General features: G+C 34.9%; 1 protein-coding gene across 1 annotated transcript; it reads right to left on the bottom strand.

Moving 5' to 3' along the window:
- Positions 1-2,652: 2,652 nt before the first annotated feature.
- On the bottom strand, positions 2,653-7,056 carry LOC120627398. Its single transcript, XM_039895400.1, has 5 exons — positions 6,242-7,056; positions 5,005-5,104; positions 3,936-4,040; positions 3,232-3,390; positions 2,653-2,706 (listed from the first exon to the last, which is right to left on the bottom strand). Exons 1-5 carry the CDS (start codon positions 7,054-7,056, stop codon positions 2,653-2,655), a joined length of 1,233 nt encoding a protein of 410 aa, XP_039751334.1.
- Between the last annotated feature and the right edge of the window lie 4,772 nt (positions 7,057-11,828).

Consider the following 11,828-nt stretch of genomic DNA (forward strand, 5'->3'; position numbering starts at 1 on the left):
CTTTACTTGATATATGAAAGTTAGCGCAATCTTTTCCTATACGAAAACATTTAACATTAGGTATATGTATTTTGTACTTTACTTGATGTAACGAAAGTTAGTCCAATCTTTTCATATACGAAAACAGTTAACATTGTATTTCTTGTGCTACATAACAAATATCATTCTGCCTCAGAGCAAGACAAGTCAGGATACTGTGCCAGATACCCACACATTTTAATCATAAAGTTAATCAGAAGTTGGCGCCTTTTTGTTTGTTCCGGACACATTCTCCTTACAACGCGGGGTTCATCATCGTCATCATCAACAGCCTAATAAAGTCCACTGATGGACTAAAGGCCTCTCTCGACTGGAGTGGAGAGGTGATCGCAGTAGATGGTAATAGTAACACGGAGGACGCTGCTGCACGCTCTCCGTTATAACGTTACAATTTGATCAAGGTTGAACGTGGGGTATAACCTTGATAAAACTATTTATAAGTCAATATGATTCGGATCAGTTACATCGGTGTAGGAATCAAAATCGAATAGCGTTTGTGGAAAATTAAAATTCTACATAGGGGTACAAGTTATTGACTAACTTTTTATACAAGTTTGAGTTTAGTTTCGCAGACCCAGTTACCAGAACTTTTATCATCTAGAGTTTAATACATATTTTTGTATTATTTTTTCTTAACTAACTTTGTGCAATGTATCTACATAATATCTCCTTAGTCTGCATATCTTTGCGTAACTTTGGAAGACAACGAAACATTTTTTTTTTAATTTATCATAGAAAACTAATTATTAATATAAATAAATAATTCCATTTCCAAAAACCGTCAAACAATATGATTCAGCATAGTACTGAATATAAAGTATTTAAAGTATGTCATGATAGCATTCATTATAATTTCATGATAGCATTGAAAAGCAAACTTCCTCGACTTGACGGTAATTACCCAAATTTCATTGAAATTATTTTGAATTACCAACTTTTTGGTGATTTTTTTTATTTTAACTGTAATTAATTTATCGAATGTTGTAACTTATAAATTCGGTTGAAATTATACCTATAGCATTTCCACGCATTGAAAGATGTTCTCATCTGTAGTTTTATAATGTTCAACTTCTACAAGATGGCACTGAAAAATGCCTCATATTGTGTCCAGTTTTGTTACTGTTAACTTATAAAGTAAAAAATATGATCAGTCTTAACAAATGGATTGTTTATTTCCTTTGCATCGTAATGTCAACCATTGAAATTTCGGTCATTGTATTCCTGTCACGTAATTTATTAATTATTTGGAAAATATTTCATTAAAATACTGATTCACTTCGAAGATGATAGTTGACTACATTCTTTCGCATTAATAATATTTGTCCTAATATGGATTAACGCTTATCGTCTTAGAAAAGTGCAGAAAACCTTTGAGGGGCTGATGATACATTAGAATATAGAAGGTTATATTAGATTTAACTTTACATAAAGTTATTAAGTTTAGAGTTTAAAGAATGCATAAAAAACACATTTAATGCAGCGAAGTCCAAGCAACCCTGTCATTAAAATTCATTTATTTAGATTTTTTTTGAATTTTGAATTAAATTCTAAATTCTTGGAAGCAAAATACTCTGCTTTTATCTCACTCAAAAGAGCATTGCTGAGTTTCTTCTCAGTTGAATCTGGCTACCGAACCGATGGTAGACACTACAAACAGTCATACTTGACATTTCAAAAGTGCTTATGCATACTTGAAAAAAGAATTTTGAATTTTTTTGAATGTTGAAAGGATTAATCCTATGTTCGTCAGCAACTTCATTAAATAGGTACCTATTTAGAGAAATACTAAGTAAAATATACTACGACTTGACTACAACAATACACACATCGCTAGCTAGTACCACAGTAAGCGTAGCTTAAGTTATGGCATACTAGCTGACCCGTGCAACTTCGTTACACCAAATCGGTTGTTACCGGAAAACAAATAAAATGACATTTTCTAAAAATGAATCCTAACTAGATCGACTTATCGCCCCCGAAACCCCCTGTATACTAAATTTCAGCCCTGTATACTCAATTTGGAGCCGATTCAGAGATTCCAATTATATATATATACAAGAATTGCTCGTTTAAAGATATAAGATAAGATACTAAGATAACTGATGCATATTTTTATGAATAATATACATAAATACTTATAACATAGATACATATAAGCATCTAGACACTAAAAAAGTTTCATATTCATGACACATAAATTTTTCGAATCGAACCCACAGCCTTGAAGTCAGAAAGCAGGGTCACTGACTGCTGCGCCAATCGTCAAAAGTAATATAAAGTAGCAAACATAAAACAATGAGTATGAGAACTTTTATCAAAGTATTTATTTATTTACCTAAGTAATGACAATCCTATGAAATAAACATTTAGACGTGGGTCTACCCGTAATCTACACATGAGGGTTTCCTGCCCAAAGTACTAGCATGAAGCAAAAATTATTTCGGTGTCTGTCTCAACACTGCGTAGTCTACCCGTAATCTACACATGAGGGTTTCCTGCCCAAAGTACTAGCATGAAGCAAAAATTATTTCGGTGTCTGTCTCAACACTGCGTAGTCTACCCGTAATCTACACATGAAGGTTTCCTGCCCAAAGTACTAGCATGAAGCAAAAATTATTTCGGTGTCTGTCTCAACACTGCGTAGTAACTGTAAGCCGCTCGTACGATCTGGAAAACCAAAATAAATAGTTAAGAATAGTCCGTTTACTTCTTGGATATCGAGGACTTAAAGAAGTAAGGTAACAGTGTATAGTACTTGGTTAAAAAGTACATTAGGCTCTCAGTCTCTCTCGTAATATCTATTTAACAGCAATGAATAATTATTAATTCGATAACGTTTAACTTTTAAGCCAGTGGTCCTCTAGGTACTGATATGACTTGACATACCTCATGTAGGTATTTCCATACTACCTACCTACCTGGGATACATTTTGGTGGCCTAATCGCTACATATTTTGATAAATAGCTATTGTAGGTATTCAATATTTTAGGAGAATATTTACATCTCCTCATAAGCAGTGGCTTGCACTGGGTTTCTTACTAGGGTATGCATACAGCCGGAAAAATGCGTATTAGACGGCAAATATCTTCCTCTTATAAGAGTTACAAATAAATTTTAGGGTAGGCAGTGCTTTTGTGCATGTATGAAGTGCACGCCACTGCTCAGTGAAGGTAAAACACTAAAGCTGATACCTGTATGAACGAGGGCAAATCCAGTGAATTGAATGGTCCAGCAAGCATCCTACATGGTCGAGCCATACCAACCGAAAGAATCGCAATTTCACGGCGTATCCGCGAGCTCAAGCACCAGCATGCGGAACAGAGTGGCCCTTCTCCTAAACCGACGGAACTCTACAAAAAAATGTTTTATTTATTTGTTATTAGATACGTACAGACATATTGACGTATTATAAGACGTACGCATCCTGTATGTTAATCGTCGAACGGTCAAACAAGCGGTTCCCACGGGATTTGTAGAAAACCGCAACAAAACGCGGACGTCAGTAACAGGTAGTATAATAATAATTACTTATATCTTGAATTTGGAAATTAATTTACCTTTCATTCTATTTTGTACCACTATTATAGACGTGGGTAGGTACTTTGATTGATTTAATACAATATTCATTGATAACAACTAAGTAGGCTTACTTAATATAAAAGCACACTAATAAATAATCAATCTAATTTAAAGTTAGATGCCAGATTGTTAGTTATGCCATCCTAACCTACAACGAAGAGTTGGAAAAGTTCAATCTAATTCAAACCGCCACCTGAAGGTATTGGATTAGATTTATTAGGTAAGTACTTATTAAATTCGAAAACTAGACGTCCAAGTGACTGGTACACCCCAGTTATACCAAACGCTGCACATAAAAGGTCAATTTAATTCTTACTTCTGCAAATACTGCGTCCCCATACTGACAGAACAGGAAAAGTTGCATTAACGTCGCCCCCATGTACTGCAGTAGCGATATTACTTGCGCAGCACTCAATTGTTCCTGTAAAAAAAATATTTCGATGTACATTACTGTCTCTTTAAATATTAGATGGATTTCGCAGAATATTTCGATGTACATTACTGACTTGTCTGTGTAGCGGTTCGCATGTAAAACTCCGGATCAAGAGGTTTTGGGTGGGGCCAAAAGTGGTTAGGTATTGGATTTTTTCTGCTGTGAGTTTACTGTAGGTACGACTACCAGCTCTGAGTTAGGAATTCGACGGTGTCTACCCTCGGGTTCGTAAAGCCGTCTGCATTTATCCCTAGTATTACCACTAACGTTTATAATCGATTAAGCCCACCAGCCCGCATTGGAGTAGCATGGTGAATCTTTGCTCTCAAAACACATTCTATCGGAGAGAAGGTCAGTGTCCCACAGTGGAACGCTAATAGTCTAATGATTATGAATACAAGAAATAAAGTAAAGATAACGATAGCGAAATTTACTTCTACTTGTAGAAGGTATTAGGTGCTTGCTTCTTTATCGCGGGGAGAGCATATCATTCTTTAGAATACCTTAATGATGATAAAAATATAATAAGACATTATGGTGTCTTCAAAATTATTAAAATAAGATAAACTAAGTTAGGTATCTAAACCTACCTACACTTAAATCGAGGGTTCAGTATACTGCTTTATAAAGTAGATAAAAAAAACTCGTTTTAAAAATCGTTGTAAAATAGAGAGATAATTTTCAATATTGGCGCTATTTAATGCAAATATTTGATTATTGCAATAGTCTTGCTGATCTCTATAATTTATTTTATTTACCTATTATTTTTTTAATTATCTCTGCATCCCCACGGAAAGCCTCTCAACGCACGTTTGGCTCGCTCTTTACCGGATTCCACCACCTACGTGTGTAATGTACAGGTAGGTAGTACCTACCAATGTAGATGCTTAGATAATATATAATAACAAAGTAAATACTTACTTAAGACTAGCTTAATAATTATTGAGCTCACCGATTTTAATTGTACTGCGACTGAGCATAGTGTCAAGGTTGCCAAAAAAAAATATATTCCAAGAATATTTTTAATTAACTTGACGAGCTGATTTACCGATCTAAAACAAAATAATTCAACTAAGTTCTTAACTAGGTACATCATCATCAGCCTATGCATGCCTCACTTCTTTGCAAGGGCATTTCCTCACATGTAATCCAAATTTTATTATTGAAATATTATTCAACAATAAAAGAACAATATAATATACTTAATAAAACTCGGTAAAAAAGTTGAGAGTTATGTTTGAATATTGTTGAATATCCAGAGATAGCCAAAGAGATCCTTGAAGTTAATAATCTTGGTAATATAGGTAGTAGTAAATAAATAAGCAAAAACCGTACAGACAGAAACTGTCGGAGGATAATAGCAAAAATCAAATTTTAGTTTTAACAAAAAAGGATGATTGCAAAGGAGCAATTAATGGGAACTAAGATTGTATTGCATTAGCGAACATAAATAATGAGAGGTAGATATTAATTACTTGAGAACAGTTTTATGATACATAATATCCATAATCCAACCCACATATTTTGGTAACAAACATACACATCTCTTTTTTCCAATTATCCGCAGAACATATCCTCGAAACTGTTTATCCTCGTACTATAGGTCACACAATCTACATCATATCAACCCATTACCGGCCTACTACAGGGCACGGGTCTCTTCCCAAAATGAGAAGGGTATAAGGCCGTAGTCCAACACGCTGGCCCAGTGAGGATTGGTGGACTCCACACACCTTTGAGAACATTATGCAGAACTTTCAGGCATGCAGGTTTCCTCACATAGCTCAGAAGGTAGGTGCTCGACTTACCTTTCAGGGGGCTGAGTTCGGATCCCAGCACACAAGTCTAACTTTTCCAAGTTATGTGCGTTTTAAGTAATTAAAATATGAATTGCTTCAACGGTGAAGGTATCTTTCTTTTTACTAGTAACTTTTAGTTAATTCACTTATTATTTTTCAAATTATACCAGTTGTTTTAAGTAATTTTGTAAATTTGTGTAAGTAAATTTGTGTTTTAAGTAGCCAATCTTGATTTTTGGCACAGAGTTAGTTAAAGGGACGGACTGTTACATAGGTTACTTTTGATCTCAGGAAACCTAACGGTTCCCAAAGGATTTGTAAATAACCGTAATAAAAGCGGACGATCAACGCGAGCAAAAGTTACCTATCATTGACATGTTGTAAACTTACTTTAATAAAGTAACATGAATGTGATGGCATTTTTTGATCCTTAAATGTGCTCGGGCATCTCTTCTATTTGACAAATAGCAGTTATTCCCATGTCCTCCGATACGTTCGCTATATCGATGAAGTAAATTGAATTGTCCCCGTATAAATATCATCAAACCGATAGCGGTCAAGTCGAAAGCTGTATGTACTCTTACGCAGTATACAGCGGATAGAATTTCAGCCAAAATAGTCACCACATAGCCAGTTGTACTGAAATCCAGTGGGTTCCAACTAGGTAATATATGAGGGTATCGCTCAACATACGTGCCCTGATACAAATGCAGTCCGTACTCGATAAATGGTGATGCCATGAAAACTACTGCAGTAAAGCAATAGACTCTCGACAAATATATTGAAATCGTAGAAAACTTTTTTGTATATGACCTTATATGTTCAGAAAAGCTGTCATCCTCTTCACCATCTGACTCATAGTCATACTTATAATCGCGTTCATTAATTTGTTCTTGTTCCAAAGAACTCGCCAAGCTGATAAGAAGTCGCCAACGTGTGTGTCCAGTAACCAGAGAGATAAGTTTCAAGAATCCCATGAAACAGAAGGAAAGTACGCTGAAGCAAGAAAGCAGTTCTTTTGAATCTCCTCTAGTCATAAATAATGCTAATGCTTGTGTTATGAGTGTCAAAAAGAAGGCCAAAATTGACATTTTGGCTGCCCAATGAATGCCATAAGTGCTGGAGTCATTCCAGATGCCAGCGTTACGCATGCGCTGTCGAATAATGGATTTTAAATTCATCTTACGAAATGATCCTTTATCCATTTCGCAGATACAAATTACTTTTTTGATCTAAAACAAAATTAAATTTTACATTGAACATAAAGCTTAATTACTCCGTGACAACTAGATAAATCTGAAGATACGGTGTAGTTAATAATTTCTTAATGATTAAATTCCTCGTCATTTATGCACAGCACTGCACAGATCTTACTTAAAAATCATTTAGATACGAAATGAACCTGCGCTCGAAGGGGTCCGAACCAAGATGCAATAGGAAATACTGCATAGTATTAACATTATTTTGATTGAGCAACAGAGTACGTTGCTTGTATGCCCTTTAATTTTAAAATTTTTAGAGTGGCAATTATACACATCACTTGAAAATTTCAACTCTCTAACTATTAAGTAGATACAGCCCTCTTACAGACCGACGGATAGCAGAGGTTAAGGTTGTAGTAAGGTTTAGTAATAGGGTCATCTCCAGACACGGAATCCCTAAGATGTGCAAGTTTTTCTCCGATAGCAACATCCAGAGATGCACGACTTCATAATTGCAAAGCTAGGTAGTAAGTATAGAAGTTATAAATCTGCTATTTAACATCACGCTCGGATGCTTAGGAGCCGAGCAAAGTAAAAAAGGAAATAAATTTATTATATTAAATAACTGAAATATGTACTTTAGTTAACAAAGTCATAGTTTGATGGATCCAAATATAATCCAGCTCGTTAGACGTAACGTTGGTTAGTGGATAAAACTAGAAAAGGATCTTTTCAAAAAGTAAATAATGAGAATTCTTCAAATTAGAATACTTAATTAACATAACGATTCTTGTCAATGTTGCAGTAAAACTTTTGTATTAGAATTTGGACAAATTGCCGGTATATTTTTGTTATACTGATAACTTTTCAGCTTTCTTGAACTTTTCTTGGGCAAAGTAGTCCAAGAATAACAACTTAAGGAAGTATGAGTAGGTATCTCAGTTTATTCTAAACTGTTGATGGGCCGCTTCATTACCACGCAGAATGTTTCTTCTCCCGCGGTTCGAGTACTCAGCTTTGTAGATATTATACCTATAACTAATAAACACTTGATACCGTTACCTGGACAGTAGACTACTTAACTAAGATGAGATTTGGTGAGGTTTTGCGCTTTCCACAATTTTAAAACAGTTATTTTAAAGTCGCACCGATAGATAATACTTATTTTAGAAAAAAAAATAGTAGGAGCATAGAACTAGAAGCATGGGTAGGCACCTATAAGGATGTCTTGTTTGGAGCATCGAAAATCATTAAATTAAGTAACCCAAACTCAAACAATAAAAATTCATCGAAAGTTTGTAAAAAAACTTGTTCTTTAATTAGGACACTTAATTACTTACATAAAGTTAAATAACTAAGGTTAAAGTTATATATTGGCTAAGGACCTATTGGACATAAGCTGATTTTGTCAGTATCACAATATTAGCTGCAACAGCTGTTCCCCAGTTATTATCGCAGAAACGCAGAGTGCAGTTCCTTCATAATAATTTCAAAGTGTTATGCTCCCGACCCAACCCTTTTCATGTTCAAAACTATGCAAATTGTTTTATAGTTGGAGCAATTTAGTTTCAATGACTATTTCATTTGACATCAAATAGGTGGGTAAGTACCGACTTAAATTTTATTTTATTCCACACGTTTATGGAAGGAGAAGTAATTTATCTATGTGCAATCGATTTATGGAATATTCATTTTCTTATTCTCAGTATCAGTCCTTATTTGCGACAGGAGAATGCACAGTTGGGACCCAAATCCAGCACGAAATATACTTATATCAGTTTTATTCCTATAGGTATCATCATCATCATATCAAACCTTTACCGGCCCTCTACAGGGCACGGGTCTCCTCCCACAATCAGGAAGGTTTAAGGACGTTATCCACCACGCTGGCCCAGTGCGGCTTGGTGGATTCCACACACATTTGAAAACAGTATGAAGAACTTCAAGGTATGCTGGTTTCCTCGAGATGTTTTCCTTCACCTTTGAAGCAAGTGATATTTTAATTGTTTAAAACGCACATAACTTAGAAAAGTTAGAGGTGCGTGCTGGGATTCGAACTCGACCCCCCGAAAGTGAAGTCGAAGTCCTTCCTATTAGGCTATCTCCGCTTCATAGGTATTATAATATGTAACAAAAGTATGTATTTTTTAAGTAGCTTATAATCGCCTGAAGAAAAACACAAGGTAATATAAACACATATTGCTGGTTAAAAAGCAATGAGCTAGAGTTCACCCAGAGGCTTCTCTAGCCCATGTAGAGCCCGTGTGCAATTATTAGCCTAGCGCCCTCTAGTAAATTTTAACATGTCTATATAAATTGTGTAATATATATCTTATTTAATTTATCTCTTTTAATAATTTATTATATTAGTTATTAGTAGTATGTACTTAAGTGTGTAAATTTATGTATTATTGGATAGAAGCAGGCGTTACTTTGCGGAAATCCATGATATATTATCAAAATTAAGCTTAACGTTGACAAGCTTAACGTTGACTTTACAATGAATTGAATTGTTAAGTCCTTGAATGAATGAATGAATGAATACACTTTTATTGTACACCACATAAACATAACAAATTAAAAGTAAAAATTTACAATTTGGCGGCCTTATCGCTACATAGCGATCTCTTCCAGGCAACCAAAGGCGTTAAAAACAGCTCAAGAAGAGAGGTAGGTGGTGCATTTAACTGTACTGTCCTTTATTTCCTTCTTCCTTTTAGCTTTAGTTAGTTTTAGTTTTAGTCCTTTTAGCTTTTTTAAGCTTTAACAATTCAATTCATTGTAAAGTCAACATCTCCTGAGGATGCTAAGGTTTCGGAGCGAAACGTGCGTAGAGGGTACATTGCTGAAGATCTGTTTGGTGTGGAGTATAAGGACTAAAGAAATAAGAAATTACACCACACAGATTCTCCTGCTTTTTGCGGAGTATAGCAAATTAAGCTTAATTTTGATAATAATTTATGTATTGTCTATTGTAATTGCGATTTCCCGTCTCTCATGTATTATCGTGTACTATCGTTAAGGTTACCTGACAGAGATCACTTTTAGTGTTAAGGTCGCCTTTTGCTTTTAATTTTTTTTTGAGTATGATTGTAATTTCTGATTTACTACGCAATAAAGATGTTTAAATAAATAAATAAATAGTGTGTGGATGACTTACAACGCAATAATGCGCTAACGTGAAGCGTCAATAATAGGTATCCTATTGAGTAGTCCCAACACCATTCTCAGCACAATGGCTGCCAAACTGGACAGCCCTAAAGCTGGAATGGTCATCACACACATCGGCAGAAGGGCATATCGCAAAGACGGGTGGCCTAGACTCTGTAGTAGATACCTAATAAGGCTAACATAGAATAAGTCCTAATTATAACTAACTCACAAACTTTACTAGCATAGCTTAATAAGTAAATTGTTATCTACTAGCAAAATAATTATGAACTGTGGAAATAAAAACTTATAAACGTTTATGTCAATGTTAAAAAATGAAAATATTTATTTAAAAACAAAAGCTTGTCGAAAGTGGCTCGTCATACCTAGCATTATAGGTAAGGACGCCTCTGAGTTTACCTATCCACCTCTTAGCGTTGTTATCACAATTTGAGCACTACCAACTAACTATGAACTAGGTATGAATAGTGATAAACGACTAAGACACCGGGAGGTATCTTTGCATCGTTCGAATCCTTGTAGGACTGCAGTATATCGATAATGCAGTCGTATTTATATCAAAATACCCACCAATTCAATGTCATGAACATTGATTATTAATCAAATCAAGAACACGCTTAAATCGAATGCCTAATGATTTGGGTGATGCGTACAGAAAAAATGTTACACCAACTCCTAGATGATGACGAAGTTTGGCGCCATTAGGGAATTCGTAAACTGACACTTGACAGATGAAAAAAATATGAATGAATGAATATATTTTTGTTTCAGACCACACGGGAAACAAAAATAAATTATTCAAAATTCAAAAAATTCTAAATTCATTTATTTCAAGTAGGCCTAATACAAGCACTTTTGAAACGTCAAGTCTGTCCGTGTGTAGTGACTCTACCACCGGTTCGGAAGGCAGATTCTACGGAGAAGAAGCCGGCAAGAAACTCAGCAGTTGCTCTTTTCCAACATCAAAAATTTACATTTTACATTTTAACATTCATTTTTCTATCTTGTGAGAGATAAAAGCGGAGGCGGATGCTTCCAAGCAACCTTGTCATTAAGAAACTCATCAATTGTATAATAACCTCGCTGTAATAAATGTGTTTTAACACATTCTTTAAACTTATGCATTGGTAGGTCCAAAATTACCTTAGGAATCATATTATAAAAGCATATAGTCAATCCCACAAATGACTTCTGCACCTTTCGCAGACGATATGCAGATGTCACTAATTTATGACCATTTCTTGTAAGTCGACTGTTTATATCCACTTTTTGTTTATAAAGACTAATATGTTGTCTTACAAATACTATATTGTAATAAATATATTGTGAGGCTACCGTAAGTATACCAATTTCTTTAAATTTTTCACGGAGGGATTCACGTGATTTAAGTTTATATATTGACCGTACAGCTCTTTTCTGCAATATGAATATAGTTTCAATATCAGCAGCTTTGCCCCATAATAAGATCCCGTAAGAAATCAGACTATGAAAGTACGCGAAGTAAACAAGTCTTGCTGTTTCTACGTCAGTAATCTGTCTAATTTTCCTGACGGCGTAGGCAGCCGAGCTTAGTTTACCTGCTAGTGTATCTATATGGGTACCCC

The sequence above is a fragment of the Pararge aegeria genome, chromosome 11 (assembly GCF_905163445.1).
Source record: "Pararge aegeria chromosome 11, ilParAegt1.1, whole genome shotgun sequence".
Classification (NCBI taxonomy): domain Eukaryota; kingdom Metazoa; phylum Arthropoda; class Insecta; order Lepidoptera; family Nymphalidae; genus Pararge; species Pararge aegeria.

Bases quoted from the DNA above. Each gene is read 5' to 3' on its own strand.
- LOC120627398 (XM_039895400.1), bottom strand. From the start codon at position 7,056: ATGGATAAAGGATCATTTCGTAAGATGAATTTAAAATCCATTATTCGA. The intron at 5,105-6,241 runs GTAAGTTTACAA...ATTTTGTTTTAG, and splicing joins ATTCATGTTACTTTATTAAA to ATCGGTAAATCAGCTCGTCA. The intron at 3,391-3,935 runs GTAAGAATTAAA...ATTTTTTTGTAG, and splicing joins GGGACGCAGTATTTGCAGAA to AGTTCCGTCGGTTTAGGAGA.